Source organism: Pelodiscus sinensis, chromosome 3, assembly GCF_052426305.1.
Source record: "Pelodiscus sinensis isolate ZL-2025 chromosome 3, ASM5242630v1, whole genome shotgun sequence".
Lineage (NCBI taxonomy): Eukaryota > Metazoa > Chordata > Testudines > Trionychidae > Pelodiscus > Pelodiscus sinensis.
In genome coordinates this window covers 110937073-110961881 of record NC_143054.1, presented here as the reverse complement: position 1 = coordinate 110961881, position 24809 = coordinate 110937073, and the positions used below count along the sequence as shown (strand labels likewise).

Genomic DNA, 24809 nt, shown 5'->3' with positions numbered 1-24809 from the left:
AGATTTATCTTATGTATCCCTGAAGAATGTGTTCAGTTTGTCTCTATTATGAATAGGGGTCTTGTCTGTTCAGGCAATGATAGCATTGAATCAAACCAATAATAGTTGCAGTGATAATAAAATGTTTTTATTGTCTGTGTATTTCATAAGTTACATTCATTTTGAAAAAATAGTAAACTGTCTCCAGGTCTACTTTATATATAAGGAATGCGCTCATCAGCAAAGTTATACACAATCAAATGTAGAAGAAACTTACTGCTATGACTTTAGCATATCAAACATAAAGGGTAGCTTCCCCCCTGCCCTCCTTCTTCTATGTGCTTCCACATATCTGGATTAAAAAGGGGTCACCATTAAAAATAAAGAAATATTACTGGCTTTAACTTAAATTGTATAGTGTGAAAATATTCAAAATGGAGGAGGATATGGTTCTTTGAAGGATCTAATCATTTTAAATGATTAACATGTATTTTTGTACAGATTATTTTAAATGGTTAGAATGTATTTTTGTATATATCCTATCCCCAGCAATCTTTTCTTACAGTGTGAACATACAGAACACAATTCCTTTTTATGCTCTTTTGTCTTTATTTATTAAATTGTCTGTGAATGTATCCATTGCATTGCACAATTTTACCTGAAGAGTTCCTATAGTTAAACTAAGTCAGTTAATCAGTAATTTGGTGCTGTCTTCTAGTGTGCATTCCTCCTTTTTCAAATGCATTTATTGAAGTAAAGGATTTACATCATATGAAATCACAGGATTTTCATGAGTTAGACTAGCATACATATGTACAGCTTTAGGTAGAGCTTTCTAAAGTAATATTTACAGTGTAAACATCAACTTTTATTATATCAGAAACAAATATATCACAACTGTCACTTCACAACATATTTGTTTTGGTTTGAATACTGTATCATTTCTTTGAAATACTATGTGGAACTCAAAAAATAGTTTGTTCTTGTCAAAGATTTTATCAATTCTCCTTCAGAGACTCTGAAAAACAAGAAAAATAGGTGTTTCAAAATCAATGTGACTGTGACATCAGAAAATGTTATCCAAAGTATATACATCCAATATCCAAATCCTGCAAACACCATCTACTGGGTGGAAGAGTCCTCACTGGGAGTAGTGACATTGATAATTATGGAACCAACAGTGAAAGTAAGTGGATGTACCCAAGAGCACGGCAAAAGCCAGCAGAGAGCCATTTAAAAAGCTGGCAGGACCTGAGGTTGCAATAGGATAGTACCTGTAAGAAATTTTAAGTTACTTTCACCGCTGTATAAAACCCATATTCATGGCAATAAACACTGTGCCTGATAGTGAGTGACTAAAGAATCAAGCTCAGTCAACAAGAGTGTTGTTGAGTATCACCATATGAGGCAAGTGGAGTGATGCTGAAAGCAGTTGTATCCTTGAAGTGAGTAAGTGCAGATTCCCAAGTTGACCTGGCACTAATGGCTACTGATAGAACAATGGACAATACTGATCAGATTCTCCCTCTTCTAGCAAATCTGTAGCATGGTTACAGTCTCCTAATATGGGAGGGAGGAAAAAAGGAGCAAACTTAGGACTTGCCAGGACCAAGCCAATGATCTTTATAGTCCAGTATCATGTCTCTAAGGGTATGTCTACACTACCCCGCTAGTTCGAACTAGCGGGGTAATGAAGGCATACCACACTTGCAAATGAAGCCCAGGATTTGAATTTCCCGGGCTTCATTTGCGTAAGCAGGGAGCCGCCATTTTTAAAACCCCGCTGGTTCGAACCCCGTGCAGGGCGGCTACACGGGGCTCGAACTAGGTAGTTCGGACTAGGCTTCCTATTCCGAACTACCGGTACACCTCGCGGGGTTTTAAAAATGGCGGCTCCCCGCTTATGCAAATGAAGCCCGGGAAATTCAAATCCCGGGCTTCATTTGCAAGTGCGGTATGCCTACATTACCCTCCTAGTTCGAACTAGGAGGGTAGTGTAGACATACCCTAACTGTGGCCAGAACCAGATGCTGTAGAAGAAAGTGTCAGAAATGTTGTATGAGACAGTTATGGAAAAACTTTCAAACAGAGAACATTTCCTAACCCCCTCGGCTGCGTCTAGACTGGCATGATTTTGCACAAATACTTTTAACAGAAAAGTTTTTCCATTAAAAGTATTTGTGCAAGAGAGCTTCTACGCTGGCATGTGCCTTTGCGCAAGAGATTTGCTTTTGCGCAAAAGCATCCATGCCAGTGTAGACGCTCTCTTGCACAAGAAAGCTCCGATGGCCATTTTAGCCATCGGGCTTTCTTGCGCAAGAAATTAACGTGGCTGTCTACACTGGCCCTCTTGCCCAAGAATACTTGCGCAAGAGGGCTTATCCCTGAGTGGGAACATCGGAGTATTTGCTCAAGAACCTCTGATTTTGTACATTATAAAGTCAGTGTTCTTGCACAAATACTCGCAGCCAGTGTAGACAGGCGGTAAGATTTTACGCAAAAGCAGATGCTTTTGTGCAAAATCATGCCAGTCTAGACGCAACCCTCATATAGAAGTTGTCTCATACCCTGAAGTGTGATCTTTTGGCTCTTTGCTTATGTTAGGAAAAATGCATTTTCTTCTGTTATGTGAAGGTAATGACAAACTGACAAAAAACATTTTCTTACTCATATAAGGGCATAGCATTCAGCAAATACTAGGATGCATTAAATAATTCTTTTTTCTTATTTGTAGTCCATTTTTTGCCCAGCTGTATCATTAGTAGCATGGAACCAATGAACAGCCCCCTGAGGGTACGTCTACATTTGATCCCTAGTTCGGACTAGGGATGCAAATGCAACGAGTGAAGTAGCTAATGAAGCCGGGATTTAAATACCCGCGCTCCATTAGCATGAGCTCTCCAGCGTGCTAGTTCGAATCACAGCTGATTTGAATCAGGAAGTGCGCGCCGGGACGCATTAGTTCGAACCAAAGCCCTTGGTTCGAACTAACGTTACTCCTCATTTTTTGGAGTAAAAAACATTTACTCAAGGAAGCACTGGGGAATAATTACTTCGAATGATGTTGGGGAGTAGTTATATCGAAACAGCAGCAACAGAGCGTCCATACTACCGCAATTTCAAAATAATTTTTTCAAAATAAATTTTATTCCTCATGGAAAGCAGGAGCTATTATTTCAAATAATCAGGCCATTATTTCAAAACAACAGGCTTAGTAGTATGAATACTCCACTTATTTTGAAATAAGAGGAGCTATTTTGAAATAATTCCCTATTATAAACTAGAGCTCAGATATTAAGCATATCAGAATAGAGGGGGAAAAAGGTCTGTCTCCCCTTAATACACAATTTCCTAGGTTGGGGCGGGGTGCCCATGTTTCTCATTTTGCAGTTTTAGGTGGAGTTTGGATTTCAATTAGTAAGAATGATGTAAGGTAAAAAGCAGGGATGGAACTTTATTTTTTAATTAAAGAAAATCGGTGAATTTATTCTCAGAAGTTGGAATATTCTTCCTAATTAGAAATGAGTCATTTATGGTTTTTTGCCTCAGTGCATGTGGTTAGAAACACCCAAGTGAGCTAGGTGAATTATCAACAGTGTCAGACTGTTCATTTAATTAGGAAGTCAGAGTGAAAGTAATCATGGGGATCATTTAATTAATCTTATTAAAGAGGTCATTATGCTGAAATACATTCCTTGTAGACATGTAAAATATATACTGGAATGTGGTTCATGCCAGAGGGGTGCACTTTACAGAGAGGTGATCTTTTGTGTAGGATTAATATCTTAAGGGTGGGGTGACATCTGCTGAATGGCAAGGATAAAAGTAAATTTGGACTTACCAAAGGGAGATGATTCAGGAGTTCATCTACTGCAACATCATCATAAGTTTCAGAAAAGGAAGGTTCAAGCAATTCTGTTTCATCTCGAAGGCTGGTAGGGTTTAACTCTTCTTGGCTGGTGCAGATGAGAAACATGGATTTAATTGCACACAGGAAAATAACCCAGACCCAATCATAGGAACTTTCTTTTTGTTAAATATTGTTAAACTATTTTTAAGTAAGCAAACTAGCATGTCTAGCACTTCCTTAGATATCAGCAAATTTCAAACACTATGCATTTTCATTATAAAAACATTATCTGATAGCCAGTGCTGTGCATAAGCCCTAGTTCCTTAATTCTTCCTTTATTAGGATGTTTGTTCTGAATAAAAGCACTTTAAGAATATTTCAATAGCATTTGCCTTTATTTTAAGAATCCCAAATTCTGTGCATTTTCCTTGTTCTTTCATTCTAATTGGACTGTGAAGTGTGCTGTAAATACACCACTAAGGATACGTCTACACAACAACATTATTTCTAAATCCTTGGTGTTATTTCAAAATAACTTAGTCCATGTCTACAGAGCAGGCAGTTATTTTGAAATAATGTTGAAATACTGTCAAGCTGGAGGTCTTCTTACTCTGACTATTGTAACCCTCATTGTACAAGGAGTAAGGGAAGTCCGAGGAAGTGTGTTCTGTTTTGAAATAAGTGCTCTGTAGAGGCTCCCAATTTTGAAATAAACTATTTCAAATAAGATATGCAACTGACGTAGCTCAATTTGCATAGCTTATTTCGAGTTAAGCCCTGCTGTGTAGACACACTCTAAGAGAAAATGTCCCTAACTCTTTTCAATATATTAAGGTTACATTGCAATATCATTAATGTTCATTGTCTTTTATTTTCTTTATACCTTCTTTTTCCAGTTAAAACTGAGTTTAAATATTTCTTCACGGCCATTTGCTTTCTAAATCGACTGTAGTTGTCAGTGAAGACAGCATCAGAGTGACGTTTGACAGGCATCTGTTCATCCATAAGGTTGTTGCTATGTAAACACAAGAAACACTGGAAATGATCACAAATACATTCAACTAGAAAAGATAGATTTTAAACTATGTGCAGTAAGTTTTCCATTTGCTGACTAGCTGAGTAAAAAATCCTTTTCCATTCCAATTTTCTTTTTCTATCTCAAAAGTCACTGTGATACTACAAGTAAAAACCTGACTTTTATTCAGTCTTTACTGAGGCAGATTACCTGTTGACTTCCTCCCATCTCCATGTACTGTAAGTGAAATTATAATTGATGTCTCTGAATGTCTTCTATGATCAAGGGCTCAGCCTGAACTTCAGTATTCTGACAATTCTGTTTTCTATCGATTAATATCACAAATTTTTAAGTGCTAATTCGTGTAACCTGGGGAACCCTTTGAAACAAACTGAAATCATCCTGGTTTACACTAGAAAGATATTTAAGTAAATTATGAAATTATATAGGAAAGCTGAAATATAAAGAAATTCTCAAAACTCCTAGGCTTGTGCTCATTGAAGTCAGTAGGAATTTTGCTTTTGATTTCAACAGGAGCAGGCTCCAATAGTTATATTGTTTGTTTATATATATATATATATATATATATATATATATATATATATATATATATAGCTTTAAAATGTTTGCTTTGAGTGTGATAGAGAGTAAATGTGTGCAAATGGAGTTCAACTATTTCTCATTTGAGGAATAAGGTTTGGGGTTAGTTTACTTACTTCAGTTTTTTAGCACTAAACCATTGGCTGTGAGTAAATGTCAGAGGAAAAATAGCACTTTGGGAAACCCAAAACTGAAGTCGTGAAGTTTCCTGCATCATAGTTTAGGAGTAGATCTTCAGATGGTGTAATCTGGCATAATTCTACTGAACTATGCAGTTTTTCACCAACTGAGAATTCAGTCCTTTGTAGCCCGGATAGTAATAAGTAAGTGCCAATTCAGTGCTCAGTTTCCAGTCACTTTCTGGCCATGTGAAATGGGCATTAATCCACCTGATTTTCTGTTTGAATGTCAAAGTGTGGGATTTGCACAGCTTACAAAGGGGAAAATATATAAAACAATTAGCTCAATAGTTGTAATCCTATAGTATATATCAGTAGTCTGAACAGCATGCAGTCAGATTTTTTCATTGCTATGTTTAGTATGTAATGTGACTCCTCTTAGGTGTTCTCTTATATGTTATATGTAATTCAAAAAGTCAATTTTGAACAAAAATTGCAATGCATATAAATAATAATGTATTAATGTTAATTAATTACATTTAATCAAATGGTTTCTACATGCAAAGAGCTCAAAAAACTTTTGAAAAGATAGTAAAGATCATTGTTCTCCAATTTACAGATGGATAAACTTTATGCACGGAATGATTAGTGAAGTAAGCTAAATAAAACTTTATTTAAGTGTAACCTCACCTAACCCGTTTTCCAATAAGTGATTCAAGATATCTTCTTGCAGAAAGTTGTCCCAAAAGTTTACTGTACCCACTGGTGAAAAGTCCATCAGCATGTCTTGCATTCCTAATATGGATGGAAAAAATAACAATAAAACCTGGACTCTGTATATTACAAGTAAATACAGTTTATATTTTCAATTTCATAATCACTTCTTTAGAAAATCATGATCAGTACTTTGATTTCTTAAATGATTTTTTTTTAGAATTCCAAATGAATGATTATTAATGTTAAGCCCTTTCAGTGCCCAGGCTATAGTGACAATGAAATTCAGAAAACTGTAACAAACATACATATTGCTGTCATTATTCAACTACATTCATTGTTCCTTTCTAATACTTTAATTTTCCTTTCAAATGTCTTAAGCTGTTTGAAAAGTTCATTGAAATAATTGTAGGAAAATCACTTTCTACCTTGGTATCACTCAAGCAATATATCATAAATTATATTTATGATAATGAAAATTCTCACCTATCCATAGCTCTAGATATGTCAAAATAGAATTTGTCATTTTCAGGGAGTGTGTTTTGCAAAATGTCAGTTTCAGGTTTTAATGACCCTTGGGCTCCATCAGGTTCACTTGCTCCATCAAATGGCATTCTGTTTCCCAACCTACTGGAGAAGAAAATCTCATAAAGTATTGTAAAATGAGGGTAGTTGATATTGTCTCCTTCAACGCAATTTGCATTCAGTATCATATGAATCAAACAATTTATATGTCTAATCCTTAAGACATTTTAAAGCAAACTGGATAAAGCAGAAGAAAATACTCTGCAAGTAATAATCCATCATTAACAAGGTGGTAGAATAACCAGTGTAATGGATTTCCCCTATCTTTAACCATATATGAATAGACATCTTACGTCACTGCAAATAATTGACTAAAGGGAATATCATCCTATCCATGGCCATTGTACTTATTTGCAAATGGCAATCCGAAAACTTTTAATGGCAACCATTGCAATATGTGATATAAATTATGGATGAAATTCACTCCTGTATAAAGGGCCAGATCTATGTACCAGTTAAGTTCCAGGTAACACCTAAAAATAGTGCTAAGGTATAAGTAAGTGGTTCTTAGGCCTTTGTGCAGGGTCTCTGCAGAGGGATGAATTTTGCCATATTAGTCATAAACATATAGCTATATACTGTTTTTATTCTCTTTTAAAACTCATTTGCTATTAACTCCTCAGAATAGCTCACTGCTAATCATTAATGTATTTTCATCAGGACCACAGTTCTGTTCTGAGTGTTAATATCCCAAACATTGTCTGATATGCTTTTTGTTAATTTGTTACTGTTGCCCACTCCATCAGCTGATGCATTATTTCATGTATTATTAGGGATAACATGACTGTGATGCAGTGGTGTGGCCTCAAACATTGCTTCTGGTCACTACTGTCTTCTATGGAAAAAATGATAGTTTCCTGTCAGAGTGGTAGATGCAGCATGGGATGATGTGCCAAATCACACACTAAGGCTGGGAAGAGATTTCATGCTAAGTCATATGCTCCCTTTGGACAAATTATACTTATAAGGTTACTTGCATAAGTAAGATTTAGCTTCAATGAGTATTCCTTCAGCTACGGCTACTTTATGGAACAAGTACAATGACTGTTGTGTGAAATAAATCAACCCCACTGGCAAATTTTAAAATTATACAACAATAGTTATATTCCTTTGTTCTTTTCAGCATGTACATTTGTTTGAGTAATTTTAAAAAACACATTGTAACATTTCCCTTTACCTTATCTAAATAACAATAAAATTTCAAAATATCCAACTACTCCATGTGTAAAATGTATTCTTTGAGCTAAAGCTTTGCACAGACATTAGGCAAGTAATTTCTCGCAATCTATTGTAACATAGTCTACAGCCATAGTTTGAGGCACGCTGAATCTGTTTCTACTCTTAAGCACGCTGTATGTTTGAGAAGATTTACAGGATAACAGTACAGACATAATGGCAGGGTTGCAGTGAGTTTTTTGCCACAGGAGGAGATACTTATTATTTATGATAGGCCAAAGCTAACCCTGAAACACAAGTCAGCACATTTAGGTTACTATCTGTTATATTGTTCAGGTAAACAGCAATAATTAATAAAGGTCTATTAGAGTGGAAATGGTACTTAGGACCTTTAAAATAAGAACTCATTTAACTGCCATCCTCCACTGATGCTGGCACTGGCTGAATGAAAAGACCACATCACTTGCTGGTGTTCTTCAGGAACAGAAGGAAGAGAGGGTATCATTTCTTAAAACCTATTTACAGTTTACACTATTTATAGAAGAGGAAGTAGAGCAACCCATACTTTTCATGCTATTGTGAAAGATGTTCACCTTAACTGAAGCTATTGTAAAGATTACTAGCTTACCCAGTAATTATTAGTCACTTACTGTAATGTTGATGTGAAACTACCCAATGAGCTTTTTATTCATGTTTGCTTGAGAGAAAAGTCTTGTGTTCAAGCCTTGGGGGGCTTTAGGTGAAGTTCGTATCAGTTGGAACAACACTTACCTCATAGCTGAGTACGTCCCCAAAGGAGGTAATGCCAAAGCTGGCAAGCAGAGAACACTGAAGAGTGTAAAAGACAGAAAAAGCTGAGAGCTGCTTCTGTGTTCCATCGTTGTGGACCTGAGTTAATGAATAGGAGATAGTAATTACTTCCTATCCTCACTGGTTCCCTACTGGATAGACAAAAGGGTTATTTCTAATATGTTTTTTTCCTGTATGAAGGAAAGGGGAGGGAGGTTATAGATCCCACGTGGCAAAGTACGGATTCCTGCTGCGGGCTACACCTCAAATACGTCAGCTCGGGATATTGCTCTTTACAATTTGCAAAATATTTTTTGCATTTGATTTAGGAGTCAGGGGCACTCGCTGTGTAACGCAGATCTGATTGACAACAAACGTGTTTTTTTTTCTAAATCACCCAGGAGGAAACTTTTTCTTCTGCTTTGTCATTCCTAGTATCTGATGAAGGCCAAAGGCAGATAGAGAGGGGAGAGAAATTCTGTCCGAAACCTAAACCTCCTTGAAACTCAGACATTTGTGTAAAATAAGCCAGCTAAAACCAGTGTGAATTTGAAGGATGAAGGAGGAGTCGTGTGAACTGACGCCGTGCGCCCTCTTATGTTTGTGCTCTGCTGGCAGAGCTAAGTATGCTTCCGTTTCTCTTCAGTAATTTAACAATTTAAAAATGATTAATTAAATAACGAGTAGCAGATGATTCTCATACTGCACTATAGAATGCTGCGAAAGCGGAACTATACTTTGTTTCAAGCAACCACAGGGAACGAACAATTAGCGGAAGATTTGATGTGAAGAAACACAGTAAATGTTCATCCAAACCCAATACGCATCCTTTGGAGCTTGAAACAGAGACTGTACATGGGAACTTTTTTTGTAGAGTCTCTTCTGGCTCCCCCTCTTCCGCAGGAAAGAAAAGTGCAGACGAAGGGAGAAAAGGAAGATGAGCTTGCTTTGGTTATCAATACATTTAAAGGTAGGGTACCAGATCAGTACAGCAACCCAAAGGGCGCACGCACAAGCAACCACCACGTGATTACTAGGCATAAGGGAGAAATCAGTGCTCCAATGCAACTAATCTGGAGCACTAGGAAGAAGTAAGGGAAGGCACAAAGACACCCTAAATTGGTTAGTCTGGGCTGAAGTACCTAGGAATTGACCAAGGCTTAAGAAGAAAGCAGCGTCAGAGAAGGCAGGACTTCTCTGTATATTCCCATTTGCTTTTTGGCCAGCAACTTTTTAGCGTTAAGAGAGTTTGCATGGCTCTTAGGCTCCCCCGGTTATTTTCCCCCTCTGTTTACCAGAAAGTTTCAGTGCTTTAAAATGCCTCTTCCCGCTAGCAGGGCTAACTGAAGGTACTCACGAGGCAGGGACACGGTGTTTTCTCCTGGAAAGTCCGCCCGGCGTGGGGAGTTCTCCGAGGTGCTGAATTCCTCTGCTGCTCGCCCTGCGCTGTCCCGGGTGCTGAAGGTGAACGACTATGGGGCTGGCTCCTTTGGGCTGGCTGGGGCTGCTGCTTCAGTGGTGTTGCCTAGCCCTCCTCCTTCAGCTGACTGATGCTTCCTCTCCCCTTCAGTACACTCTGCTCAGCCCTTGCAACCGCCTCGTTTTATAGGGGTTATAGATAGGACCACGTTTCTGCCTCAGAAAAAGCGATCACGTTACTTGGGAGACGTCACTATTCCCAAGGGGTTGAATGGAAGTCCGTGATCGCTTTGTTCAGGATGCTCTGAGCCGGGGGAAGAAGTTCATATTTAATTCATGGGCAACATCCTACCCCATTTTTATTGATTTATATTAATGAATGGCTTAAACAGTGAGTAACACTCGGCTGACAGCGTAATTCTGCTTACAACGACAGACGATCGTTGGGCAGGTCCTGCCACTCAGTTGGCTCCAACGTGGAGTCCTGTGTGTATGTTTAGCCTGGGTGTGATTAATCGGGATCTGTTAGCAACTTGGTTCTCCTCCTGTACATTAAAAACAACGAGGGATGGGGGCGCCAGCAAATACGTCGGTAGCATCTTGAATGCCTGAGTTCTCAGCAGGGCTTCTGGCTAGAGTCTAGCACTTAAAAGCCTCACATCTACTCTCAGAAAAGTGTTGGTGTCTTGTAAACTGTTACGTGTACCGCTGAGATAGTGTAGAACCCGGGGCTTGTTACAGCTATTTTTCACAATATAGAGCAGTAGGGGTGGGGGAACGGGTGCTCCCACATTTTGAAATTTTCTTTGGACAAAACTTTGTAGATTACAATTACAAGTCGCTGTTTACTAGTGAAATGCAAAGACTCTCCTAAGCTTCCGCTTTCCAAGCTTTCCACTCTTTACAGATACAGATCTAAACCACAGATATACCTTAGCTGCTCGATAGGAGTGTTATCTGCAGTCCTCAGGGAACAGCGATGAAATACCACCATATATGACACAGTTGGAAAACTTTATACCGTTAGAGACCTTTTCCATGTAACCTTTAAAGGAGCGGCTTGGGGCAATATAGCTGGATTAGAAAGGATGCCATTTTTAACTCTCTATTTGCCGGCAGATACCATTTTATGAAGCAATTTACCATTCTTTGTTTTCTCGTTGAAAACTTATTTGTTCACCCACATTTCTTCGAGGAAAATAAAGCGTTAGCAGGTGCTTGTAAACTAAACCAAAGAAATGGTTTCCAGAATAGAGAATAGGCTTCCAGAATACAAAATGGGCGAAGCCCTGAAATTAGGCTATTGAGTGGAAGGGGGTAATACGATGGGAAGGAGAGCTCATTCTTGTTCGGAATTTCAATAATGCCCAGAGAGCAGAGAGCGAGTCACTCCCACAGCGTGTGGTTAGACATTTAGTTCTAATACAGCCCCCACTTTTTGCCCTGTTTTGCGGGGAGGCAGATGGGAGGACACGTCGTAATTAGACATGGGATCGCGCCCGGCGCTAGTTTGATTTCTACAGCAGAGGGAGTTTTTGGCAGGTTCTTGCTTTATCTAATTTAAGTTTTCGCACATAAAACTCATACATCAAAAGAGCTGCGTCAAGTAATCACTTCAGTAAAGGGTCGTTCTCCAGTTCTGCTTTAGCCTTCTTGCGTCTGTGATGTACGTACACTTACGCCTCCTAACCTATGGACACAAGGTACCCGACCACAAAATCAGGGCGGACGATTTCACCATTTCCTCTTACATATAAGTTTTCCGTGCTTTGCTGCTTCAAAGGTTGGACAGGCTTGACGGTGAATATTCTGCCATCCCTAATCAAATTTTCTAATCCAATTACATAAAAAATTAAGTGAATTAAACTAAAAAATGCCTGGAAATTTGTTTCTCGGATGTCAGCTGTGACTCAAAGCAGAGTTCCTGCAATGGCCTAATTCCAGGAAATTTTCCCTTGTTACTACATAACTGGAGGTCGAATGATCAGCTCTGTTCTGGAATGGCATGACAAGCAGCAGTAGCTCTTCTTCACCTAGCTCCGGATGAAAGTTTTCCCCTTAAATGCTGTACTCGGAGTTCAGAAGGTGTTGCACTGCAGACTAGTGACAGACAACAGCGGCTTAAATAAAGTGCTTCAAACGGTTGGTAAATGACGCTTGTAAAAGATCAGGTGTAGGAATGGGCTTGTGGAAGAACACAGGACAAAAGTTTGAAGGAGGGAACTCCGAGGCTTGAAAGACGAGTTATTTATGGGTTAGGTTATGAGTTTGGAGACGTTAGACTGATAATGCAGTTAGTAAACATACACATAGAACTGAAGCTGCAGAGGTTATTGCTGAACAGGCTCTTTGCCCGACCAATTCACAGGAAACGTTTTACAGCGGTCAGCTGGCGAAAGCATGCATCCTTGTGGGTTTGAAGAAAACGCAAACCCTCGAGATGTACATGTGGCGAGAGCGCCATCTACACGCCAAAAGCTGTGACACCTTTGGCTTGAGAGGACTTGATGTAAAGAGTTCCCCTGCGTTTATCCTAACAAACAGAGTACAGGAGTGAATGTCCAATATGAATACTCTTGGCCTATGTGGGGAAAAACCTGGTACCTCATGTAAAAGGTCTGATCTCACAAGGCATTGATATGGTTAGTTAAGAATTAGGCTGAGCGAAATAATAGCAAAGCTGTGGGAGAACAATTCTGCAGGGTGTGGGCATGGCTGTGGTTACACAGCAAGCCTCTCCTAGATGTAAAACTGTCCATGAAAGAACTGTCTATTTTGTATAGCTCCCATAGTCATAGTATCAGAGCAACTCCAATCCCCCTAAGAGGTAGGGCATAAGGGGAGGGGCAGTTTCAACTGCAGAGTAGACTTAACCCTCACACTGCAGACTCCTTATGGAAAACTGCAGAGTACATACTCTGTGCACTCCTCTGGTATGTCTACACTTGCCCCCTAGTTCAGACTAGGGAGGCAAATGAAGCATACCGAAGTTGCTAATGAAGCGTGGGATTTAAATATCCCACGCTTGATTAGCATATTCGTGGCCAGTCGCCATTTTAAAATGCCGGTAGCCCAATTTAACTTGCTGCATGTAGACGCAGTAGTCCGATCCAAAACCCTTTCCTCCAATTAACTGTTACTGAATTGCTCATCAAGTCCTCACAGCAGGCCCAAGCACCATCTAGACCATTGCTGATAGATGTGTATCTAACCTGCTTTTAAATATCTCCAGAGATGGAGATTCCACAACCTCCCAAGGCAGGAAGGCGCCCACCTTCTCCATGCCCTGGCAGGCTCCTGGGAGCTGGCAGACTGCTCCTGGGGAGCAGTGGAGGGCTGGCTACCAGTGGCTTGCTGGCTCATGTTTTGGGGCCCCTGGGTCAGAGGCAGTGACTGCTGGCTCTGGGCTGGCAGGCTTGGAGCTGGCACAGGCACTGTGGCCAGAGTCAACCCCTTTAAGGGCTCCGGGGAGTGGGGAGGAAGAGGAGTGTTCTTGGCTGAGGCTGGAGTGGACACCAGGGCACCATGGGATGGCTAGAAGTCCCCTATTTTGAAATAATATCTACACAGCACTTATTTCGAAATAGCTATTTCAAATTTAGCTTTATTCCTTGTGGAATGAGGCTTACCAAATCTGAAATAAGCGCTCCACTATTTCAAATTAATTTTGAAATAGCGGTTTGGCTGTGTAGATGCTAGTAAAGTTATTTCGAAATAACGGCTGTTATTTCAAAATAACTTTGCTGTGTAGACATACCCACAGAGAACACAGCCTTATTTTCTTCCTGCACTTTGAAAGTATTCAAAGCAAGTGAAGCTGTATGTCTATCAGGTATTCAGGTTCGTGTGGGAAGATGCTTTGGTACCTTGAAGAAATGGTAAATGAGCATAGATTTTAAAGCAGAGATGCAGAAGTGACTTTCAAATTTTCACACCTCCATTTTCCCAAGCTTTTTCTGCAGTCCCTTAGGACAGATTCTGTCCTAGACTGCGGCCCTTTTGCAACACTCTAGTTGTATAAAGGGCTCACAATTGTCACATTGGGTTCCCTGCTGAGAGTTCTACACTGACCCCCTTCCCAGCTGCAAGCCCAGTGTGTGGGCTGGAGGGGGAGACAGAGAGAGAAAGATGGAAGGGGTCAGAGGAGACATAGCTGATGCAAACTGGGCTCCAGTTATTCAGTGTTGATCTCAAGGCTAATGGACAGCTACTACAATCTAAAGCAAATTCAAGGAGCCCTATAGGCCATGATGGCTTCTGGTACAGATTTTGGGATGCACAAAACTACCTTGAGGCCACTTTTACCCTCCTCCCTTTTTTCTGTATTGATCACAGGAAAGGCATAGCTGAAAATTGCCCCATTGGCTCATCAGCTTTTGCATGCATAGCATTTTGGCTATGGGTGCACAGATTGTATTTCTGTGAGAAAATTGGATGTGTATCTGATTTGCATGTATTCTATTCAGAGCACACAGAACTCCCAGCCGCTGTCTACTGTATATGTGACTGAGATCTTCCTACACACCCAGCAGCACCTCTGATATGGCACTGGTTAGAACTTCGCAGTGGTACTAATTCAGATATTTCTTGGGGGCGGAGAAGGATTCTGGTGTTCTGTGGCTAGGGACCCTGCTCTAGCAATGGTGCATCCCTCCTCCTGCCAATCACACTCCTCTCTTACCCACACAATGCATGAGCTGGTGCCTTCAGGAGTTTTGTTCTCCCCTGGCTCTGCCATACAAAAATAGATTTCTCATGCACAAGATCACACCACCCTTTGGCCCAGCCATCCTCCAGCCCATATTTCCTGTTGACTAAACTCCATAAGGCAACAGTTTAAAAGTGATTGAGGAAATTAACTAAAAAGGTTCACTCTCAAGCAAATTAAGGGGTAGGTTTAAAAGATAAAATAAAAAAAGAACAAGTTAAAAATCACCTAGAAAAGTTAGATGCCTGCAAGTCACCAGGGCCTGATGAAATGCATCCTAGAATACTCAAGGAGCTGATAGAGGAGGTATCTGAGCCTCTAGCTATCATCGTTGGAAAATCATAGGAGACAGGAGAGATTCCAGAAGACTGGAAAAGGGCAAATATAGTGCCCATTTATAAAAAGGGAAATAAGAACAACCCAGGAAACTACAAACCAGTTAGTTTAACTTCTGTGCCAGGGAAGATAATGGAGCGAGTAATTAAGGAAATCATCTGTAAACACTTGGAAGGTGGCAAGGTGATAGAGATCAGCCAGCATGGATTTGTAAAGAACAAATAATGTCAAATCAATCTGATAGCTTTCTTTGACAGGATAACGAGTCTTGTGGATAAGGGAGAAGTGTTGGATGTGGTATACCTTGACTTTAGTAAGGCGTTTGGTACAGTCTCACATGATATTGTTATCAATAAACTAGGCAAATACAAGTTAAATGGGGCTACTATAAGGTGGGTGCATAACTGGCTGGATAACCGTACTCAGAAAGTAGTTATTAATGGTTCTCAATCCTGCTGGAAAGGTATAACAAGTGGGGTTCTGCAGGGATCTGTTTTGGGACCGGCTCTGTTCAATATCTTCATCAACGATTTAGATATTGGCATAGAAAGTACGCTTATTAAGTTTGCAGATGATACCAGGTTAGGACTGCTCTGGAGGATAGGATCATAATTCAAAAAGATCTGGACAAATTGCAGAAATGGTCTGAGATAAACAGGATGAAGTTTAATAAAGACAAATGCAAAGTGCTCCACTTAGGAAGGAACAATCAGTTTCACACATACAGAATGGGAAGCGACTGTCTGGGAAGGAGTATGGAAGAAAGGAATCTAGGGGTTATAGTGGACCACAAGCTGAATATGAGTCAGCAGTGTGAGGCTGTTGCAAAAAAAGCAAACATGATTCTGGGATGCACTAACAGGTGTGTTGTCAGCAAGACATGAGAAGTCATTCTTCCACTCTACTCTGCGCTGTTTAGACCTCAGTTGGAGCATTGTGTCCAGTTCTGGGCTCCGCATTTCAAGAAAGATGTGGAGAAATTGGAGAGGGTCCAGAGAAGAGCAACAATAATGATTAAAGGTCTAGAGAACATGACCTATGAAGGAAGGCTGAAAGAATTGAGTTTGTTTAGTTTAGAAAAGAGAAGATTGAGGGGGGCCATGATAGCCGTTTTCAGGTATCTAAAAAGGTGTCATAAGGAGGAGGGAGAAAACTTGTTCATCTTGTCCTCTGAGGATAGAACAAGAAGCAATCGGCTTAAACTGCAGCAAGGGAGGTTTAGGTTGGACATTAGGAAAAAGTTCCTAACTATCAGGGTAGTCAAACACTGGAATAAATTGCCCAGGGAGGTTGTGGAATCTCCATCTGTGGAGATATTTAAGAGTAGGTTAGATAAATGTCTATCAGGGATGGTCTAGACAGTATTTGGTCCTGCCATGAGGGCAGGGGACTGGACTCGATGACCTCTTGAGGTCCCTTCCATACCTTGTATTCTATGATTCTATGATCTGATATAAAGTATTTGAATGAATGATCCAGTTATATCAGTAGCTATGTTCACGTTATTCACTTCTTACAGAATATAGCTAAGATGTTGTTCATACGTTTAAGGCATTAGATCAATCCCAGGGTCATAGCTAAGCACAAGAAATAGAAGCAACTGCAAAAGGATCCGTGGTTAAAAAGGACCCTATGCAATTCAGTAGCAGACCTTAACACCCTGATACAGCAGAAGGGCCAAAGGCAGATAATCCTAATTATCAAATTTGCCAGAAGCGAGACCAAAAAAGGAGAAAACTCAAGACTTAATCTACTACTGCTTGCAATTTGGAATCCTGTATCTTATAAGGCAGGCCCTGGTGGATTCCCTCAGGAGAAAGGTGAAAATCCATTGACACCTGAGTGAAACAATGTAATTTTCAGTAATTTTTGCATGTCACAATATCAATAGCTAAGTTATTTGGCAAATATTATAGGTGGAACCTCTCTAGTCCAGCAGTCTCTGGACCTGACTTGTGCTGAACCAGATTATTTTTTGAATTACAGTAGGTCAACCATGGCCTGGGAGCTTTGATGCTGGCCCCAGGGTCCAAGCTCCCAGTCTGTTGCATGGATCCCAGCCACCAGCCCATTGGCCATAGGCCAGGCTCCACAGCTGTTCCCAGCTGTGATCCCAGCTTGGGGCAGTGAGGGATGCAAACAAGGGTAAGTGGGGGGGGGGGGGGGGCACAAAAAACTTGGCCACACCCACAAAAAGCAGACATGCTGGACTATGGATGTTGCCAGACCTGAGAGTGCTGGAGTACAGAGATTCATCCTGTATAATACTTAGGAAGCTCTATGGGTAGGTGCATGTGCAGACTCAGAGATCATGCATTGCAGTTTCTTGTTGAAAAGGAGAGGAAAGTTAAATGGGCAGGGGAAAGATTATCAGCAGTAGAACTTGAAATCATTTGATGGAGAGTGACATCACTCAAACATTGGCTGTTTAGCCTTCAATAACATCGCTAACCAGAGATTACACAAGTGTCAATATAGCCATTATTACACCCAACTACTATAAAGTATGTGCTAAAGAGGTGGTAAGTGTGTAAAGTACCCCTGAATTTAATCTAAATTAGCACCTGTTACCTTCAGCTGGAAATCTCCAGGAAACAAATATTACCAAGGGCTTATCTCTACTACATGGTGGATCGATCCTGCAACAATCAATCCACCAGCTGTCAATTTATTGTGTCTGTTTAGAGGTGATAAATCAGTCTCAGAGTATTCTCTTGTTGACTCCAGTAGTCCACCAGGATGAGAAAAGTAGCTGGAGTTGACAGGAGAGCAGCCCCTGTGGACCTTACTGCTCAGAAGACACTGTGGTAAATATGTTAACTTCAGCTATACTATTTGCATAGCTACCATCACGTAGATTAAATTGACGGAGATAGTACAGAGCTTCTGAAGAAGTAGCAAAACACGGAAGGCACCGTATTGAGGATTAGACACAAGACTGTCTACTCATGAGATACAGGTGAGGAGTACAAGGAAATTAGGTCACTGATTAGACAGGGTATTCAGCAAATGAACCAAATGAACTCCAGTTGTTCCTCCCACAAGCAATGCTCTAATTTTTTCCATCCATGTGTGGAATAAATATTATGTGCATCAAGGCATGTGCAGATGTCCACCACCAAGAGAAACACATATAATCACTAATACTTCTGCACGATCCAGTGAAGGTGGAACTAGAGAAACTGATACTGTGTTTGCTGGTTATGCTCTTGGATTCCTCAAATTGTTATAATGCAAGAAAATGAAGGAAATGAGTTTAGTGAGGGTTTCTTATGTTTAGTTAAAACTTGCTTTCCCCTCTTTGGCACAGCTCATAAGAACATGTCTGTTGCAGGGCATGCTTGCTCTGTAGTGTCCCCTGCTGACCCAATGCAGCACCACAGCTACTCCCCACACCTGTGTATAATAGCTCAGGGCCCACTCAACACAGTCCAAAAGGGCATAAGACAAAATTCTGCTGCTTTGGTTCCACTTTATTAAATACAAATATACTTGGAATAAAGCTTCTTTCCTCAGTGTCAGGAGTTGCACAGCCCTTCTAGGGGCTATGTTCCTCTGTGAACTCCACTCCCTTGAGGAAGCTTCTTTTTGACCACCTCCCTGCAACTGCATTCTGATGGCCTTTTATCAGGCCCAGATGCTTATTTAATTAACTAACTAGATGGGCACCTTCCCCTTACATTAGCTCATCACACAGAGCCAGGGCTTGGACTCCCCTTAAATGGGCCAGCAACCCATGACAACATGTCTCTGGTGTCCAGGTTTTCTGGTGCTTGTTAGTCACTGCTGAGGACTCATATTGCTAGGGTCAGTACAAGCAGGGTTGGTTGAGTGCTGTGCTGGAGCCAATCAGGTGTGTGAGAGAAGCCTGTTTGTGCTGGAACTGGCAATGTACAGCTTTGCTCTTCAACTTCTCTCAGGGTATGTCTACACTACAAAGTTAGTTTGAACTAACGGACGTTAGTTTGAACTCACTTTCATAGGCGCTACACTAGCGCTCCGTTAGTTCGAATTTAATTCAAACTAACGGAGCGCTTAATTCGAATTAGGTAATCCTCATTCCACGAGGATTAAGCCTAGTTCGAACTTACTAGTTCGAATTAAGGGCTGTGTAGCCCCTTAATTCAAACTAGTGGGAGGCTAGCCCTCCCCGGTTTCCCTGGTGGCCACTCTAGCCAACACCAGGGAAACTCTACTGCCTCCCTCCCGGCCCCGGACCCCTTAAAGGGACACGGGCTGGCTACGGTGCCTGTGCCAGTTGCAAGCCTGCCAGCACCCAGCCAGCAGACCCTGCACCTGGCACGGATCGAGCCACCCACCCAATGCCCCCCAGCCCTCCCCCTCTTCCCGGGACCAGGCTGGCGGCTCCTGGGAGCTTGCCCGGGACCGCAAGAGGCGGGCTCCCGCCTGGGCTAGTGCGGACATCGTGGACCTCATCCACGACCTCCGCACTAGGCACAGGAAATTGGCCGGCTAGGGCAGGAGAGCTGCCAGTCTGGCCACCCAGGAGCAGGTGTGCATGAAAATCAAGGTGGTCCACTGAGACCCCCGACCCTGAGCCCTGAGCTTACAATGGCCGTACTGGGTCAGACCAAAGGTCCATCTAGCCCAGTAGCCTGTCTGCCAACAGCGGCCAACCCTAGGGACCCTGAAGGGGATGGACCGAAGTCAGTGATCAAGCCATTTGTCTCGTGCCATCCCTCTCCAGCCTTCCACAAACCTTGGGCAGGGACACCACTCCTACCCCCTGGCTAATAGCACTCCATGGACCCAACCTCCATGACTTGATCTCACGTCCCTTTAAACTCTGTTCTAGTTCTAGCCTTCACAGCCTCCTGCAGCAAGGAGTTCCACAGGTTGACTCTTTGCTTTGTGAAGAACAACTTTCTGTTACTAGTTTGAAGCCTGCTACCCATTCCTTTCCTTTGGTGTCCTGTAGTCCTTCTTTATGGGAACTAATGAAGAACTTTTCTGGATGCACCCTCTCCACCCAACTCCTGCTTTTAGAGACCTCTATCCTGTCCCCCCCATCTCCTCTTTTCTAAGCTGAAAAGTCCCAGTCTCTTTAGCCTCTCTTCATATGGGACCTGTTCCCAACCCCTAATCATTTTAGTTGCCCTCCCCACTCCCACCCTCTCTCTTCCCCTCTCCCACCTCCTTTTCCCAGTCTCCCCGAGTTTTGTTCAATAAAGAGAGATTCTATTTTTGAACACAATTGTCCTTTATTTTGTACATCAAGAAGAGGGGCTAGGGAAGGGTAAGTGGAAGGAGGTGAGGGAGGAATGGGGTACGCGCCCCCGATGGGGAGGACTGGGCTGGCTCTGCGGGCTTCTGGGGGTGGAAGCTCTCCTGCAGCCCCCCAATTGCCCCCTCTCTCCAGATGGCAGCCTGCGGCAAGTGCAGCCGGGCTGATGGCCGAGTGCTGTGATGTGCCCAGTGTGGGTACTCCGGGCAATCCAAGCCAGGACTGCTTTGCAAGTGGGGCACCCCTGAGAACTGTCTGTCCAGGGTGGCCGTCGGAACCCTTTAAGCACAGCCCTCGGCTAGCCTGAGACAGCATCTCCACGCTCTGAGTCCTCCTCTGATGCCCTGCCGGCACTGCTTCTGGCCATCCTTAAGCCTGGTTCAGGGTCCACTTTATGTGGACATGCTAGTTCGAATTAGCAAAACACTAATTCAAACTAGTTTTTTAGTCTGGATCTGTTAATTCGAATTAGCTTAGTTCGAATTAACTAATTCGAACTAAGTTAGTTCGAATTAACGTTGTAGTGTAGACGTACCCTCAGTAAGTTCAGGATGCTCAGTCGAGAAGCTTCTCTCCTAAAATGGATGCCCCAAAATGACCTCATTCCCTACCCTAATGCTGTGCTTTCCACTAGCGAAGACCTTCTAGCAGCGAGAGGGAAAGGCCTTAAAGAAGTTCCATAAAGCCTGTATTGCTGTCAGTTCTCACTTCACTGATACATATAGGTGCCATGTAGAGGTTTGAGAGGATGTGTCGTTCGGAGCAAACCAGGTTTAAATAAACAACTGAACCCACATTAGCTCTGAGGAGGCTGTGATTCAGGAGGCATCTTCTTTGATTTTATATCCTACTAAATGCCTTACAAATAATGGAAAGAAGAAAAGATCCTCTTGAAGGTCAAGCAGGATGTTGATTACTGATTAGCTGCTAAGGGCTCATTCGTGAGCCTGTTTATACACCCATACAAGGGAGCAAGGGGATATAAAGAGCCCTTTTATGTCCATCAACAAGTCATCCACAGTGAGCGTATAGTATTTCTTACATGCCTAAACAAGAACGAAAGATGAGTGGAGAGGTCTGGTGAGGTAGCCATCTACTTTAACATGCAAAAAGCATTTGAACAAGCAGCATTCAGTATGCTCCGAAGTCACTGGAATTACATGGTTTAGAAATCAGGTTGAGAGTCAAAAAAGGCCTTACACCCATGAGTAGCCTCACTCAAGTCAATATTAGAGCAAATCCTAATCCAGTCAGACATCAATATGACTATTCACAGGTTTAAAGTGAAGCATGTGCCTAAATGCTTTTCTGGACACACAATCTTGAATACTTTAGCCATCAGCACTGTGCACTATTTGAAAATCTATCCCCAATGAAGTTATATGGAAAGAACCATGTTTCTTTTGGGGGCAGGGGGAGGGGAATTTACACTATAGCTGAGCCTGAAAGGGGAATAGATTTGCCATTCAGATATAAATTAACCATAGCCTGGGAAGTTTTCTACATCATTGATTTAGCCTCAGTTCTCCGTCAAGCAATAAAAACAAGAAATGAATACACATATAAATATATAATAGCTTCATTCCTTTTTCAACTCTTTCGTAAAGCACAACACTGGAAGCAGCATTTAAATCAAATGGCAGTTCAATGTCATCCAGGAGCTCTGGAGGAAGCAAGAGAACCTATTTATGCCTCTTGTATTTACTGGGATCACATATAAATGTACTTGGTGACATAAAGGACTATGAGTTGTGTGACATCTTCACTACGCCAATAAATTTATCAGACACTATGTGGCCCATGTGAATTGAACAAAGGTTTGTATTCAGACATGGATTTCCTATTGCCTAGTGGTTGAGATCTCTGTCACTGTATTTTAAGACATTACACAAATACCTGTAGCTCAAAAACTACACAGATTGAGAGGGTGGAAATATTTAATGGGGTGTGTGAGTGGAAATGCTGTTTAACTCCTTATGAAAGAAAATTAAATGAGAATGTGTTATGCACTAGTTATAGACCAGAACTGAGTTCATTTGCAAATAACAGGAGATGTCCCATGCTCCTCATATCACTCACAGACTTATGTCTTCTTCAACCTGCATCTCAGACTGCAGCTCACATGGACTGTCAGCCTGAATTATTTGTGATGCTCACAAGCTTCAAGGATTCAGAGCAATGAGCAAAATCTGGAGGTCTAGCAGTCAATTGGATGCTTGATGGCTGCCTATTCTTACTCCTGGCCTCCGTGGAATCAGGACTAAGTGTCAGCAAAGACCAGACTTTATTTCCCATTCCCAATTAGGTGACCTAGGTCTAAGAGGGCCTGAAGGTTACTACCCCAGTCACAGGATAGGTGTCAGTAATCACTGACTGTATCCTCTACTCTCCATCATCCTGCTAACTGATAGCTGTGGAGGCAGCAAGAGAGTTGAGCAGGTCCCCTGAGCTGCTGAACAGAGCCAATATGGAGCAGCCAGCTCATGGGGGAGCATTCATCCCCCAAACCCTTCCCAGTGGGAGGGGGCAGGGATGGCAGTAGGGTGTTCCATTAGGAGCATGGTTCTGACCCAGGGGTTCAGAGCTCACTTAGGGGCCACAAACAGGTTTCAGGCTGTCTGCCAAAATAAACCAGGGTATGTCTACACTACAAAGTTAGTTCGAACTAACGGACGTTAGTTCGAACTAACTTTAATAGGTGCTACACTAGCGCTCCGCTAGTTCGAATTTGAATCGAACTAGCGGAGCGCTTAGTTCGAACTAGGTAAACCTCATTTTACGAGGACTAACGCCTAGTTCGAACTAGCTAGTTCGAACTAAGGGCTGTGTAGCCCTTTAGTTCGAACTAGTGGGAGGCTAGCCCTCCCCAGGTTTCCCTGGTGGCCACTCTGGCCAACACCAGGGAAACTCTATGCCCCCCTCCTGGCCCCGGACCCCTTAAAGGGCACGGGCTGGCTACGGTGCCCGTGCCGGGTGCAAGCCTGCCAGCACCCAGCTAGCAGACCCTGCACCTGGCACGGCACAGAGCCACCCACCCGATGCCCCCCAGCCCACCCCCTCTTGCCGGGACCAGGCTGGCGGCTCCCGGGAGCTTGCCCTGGACCGCAAGAGGCGGGCACCTTCCTGGGCTAGTGCGGACATCGTGGACCTCGTCCACGATCTCCGCACTAGGCACAGGAAAGTGGCCGTCTAGGGCAGGAGAGCTGCCAGCCTGGCCACCCAGGACCAGGTGTGCATGAAAATCAAGGGGGTCCACTGAGACCCCCGACACTGAGCCCTGAGCTTACAATGGCCGTCCTGGGTCAGACCAAAGGTCCATCTAGCCCCGTAGCCTGTCTGCCGACAGCGGCCAACCCTAGGGACCCTGGAGGGGATGGACCGAAGACAGTGACCAAGCCATTTGTCTCGTGCCATCCCTCTCCAGCCTTCCACAAACTTTGGGCAGGGACACCACTCCTACCCTCTGGCTAATAGGACTCCATGGACCCAACCTCCATGACTTTATCTCACTTCCCTTTAAACTCTGTTCTAGTTCTAGCCTTCACAGCCTCCTGCAGCAAGGAGTTCCACAGGTTAACTATTTGCTTTGTCAACAACAACAACAACAACTTTCTCTTACTAGTTTCAAGCCTGCTACCCATTCCTTTCCTTTGGTGTCCTCTAGTCCTTCTTTATGGGAACTCAGGAAGAACTTTTCTGAATGCACCCTCTCCACCCAACCCCTGCTTTTAGAGACCTCTATCCTGTCCCCTCTCCGTCTCCTCTTTTCTAAGCTGAACAGTCCCAGTCTCTGTAGCCTTTCTTCATCTGGGACCTGTTCCCAACCCCTGATCATGTTAGTTGCCCTCCCCTCTCCCAGCCTTTCTCTTCCCCTCTCCCACCTCCTTTTCCCAGTCTCCCCCAGTTTTTTTCAATAAAGACAGAGTCAATGTTGGAAGAAACGTTATCTTTATTTTGTACATCAATAAGAAGGGGGGCTAGGGAAGGGTAAGTGGAAGGAGGTGAGGGAGGAATGGGGTACGAGCCCCCGATGGGGAGGACTGGGCTGGCTCTGCGGGCTTCTGGGGGTGGAAGCTCTCCTGCAGCCCCCCAATTACTCCCTCTCCCCAGATGGCAGCCTGCGGCAAGTGCAGCCGGGCTGATGGCCGAGTGGCGTGATGTGCCCAGTGTGGGCACTCAGGGCACTCCAAGCCAGAACTTCTTTGCAAGCGGGGAACCCTGAGAACTGTGTGTCCGGGGTGGGGGTCGGGTCCCTTTAAGCGCAGCCCTCGGCT

The 24809-nt window shown here is 42.7% G+C and overlaps 1 protein-coding gene across 2 annotated transcripts; it reads right to left on the bottom strand.

Annotated features, from left to right (window-relative positions):
- Window positions 1-87: 87 nt before the first annotated feature.
- VIP (vasoactive intestinal peptide) lies at window positions 88-19486 on the bottom strand. Of its 2 annotated transcripts, none has more exons than XM_006114977.5 (7): window positions 10185-19486; window positions 8810-8926; window positions 6764-6907; window positions 6254-6358; window positions 4713-4844; window positions 3821-3935; window positions 88-997 (listed from the first exon to the last, which is right to left on the bottom strand). In XM_006114977.5, exons 2-7 carry the CDS (start codon window positions 8914-8916, stop codon window positions 989-991), a joined length of 612 nt encoding a protein of 203 aa, XP_006115039.1. In that variant the 5' UTR covers window positions 8917-8926; window positions 10185-19486; the 3' UTR covers window positions 88-988. The 2 variants fall into 2 exon arrangements, with proteins under 2 accessions (XP_006115039.1, XP_006115040.1); XM_006114978.5 differs by having other exon boundaries at window positions 6764-6904.
- Window positions 19487-24809: the final 5323 nt, after the last annotated feature.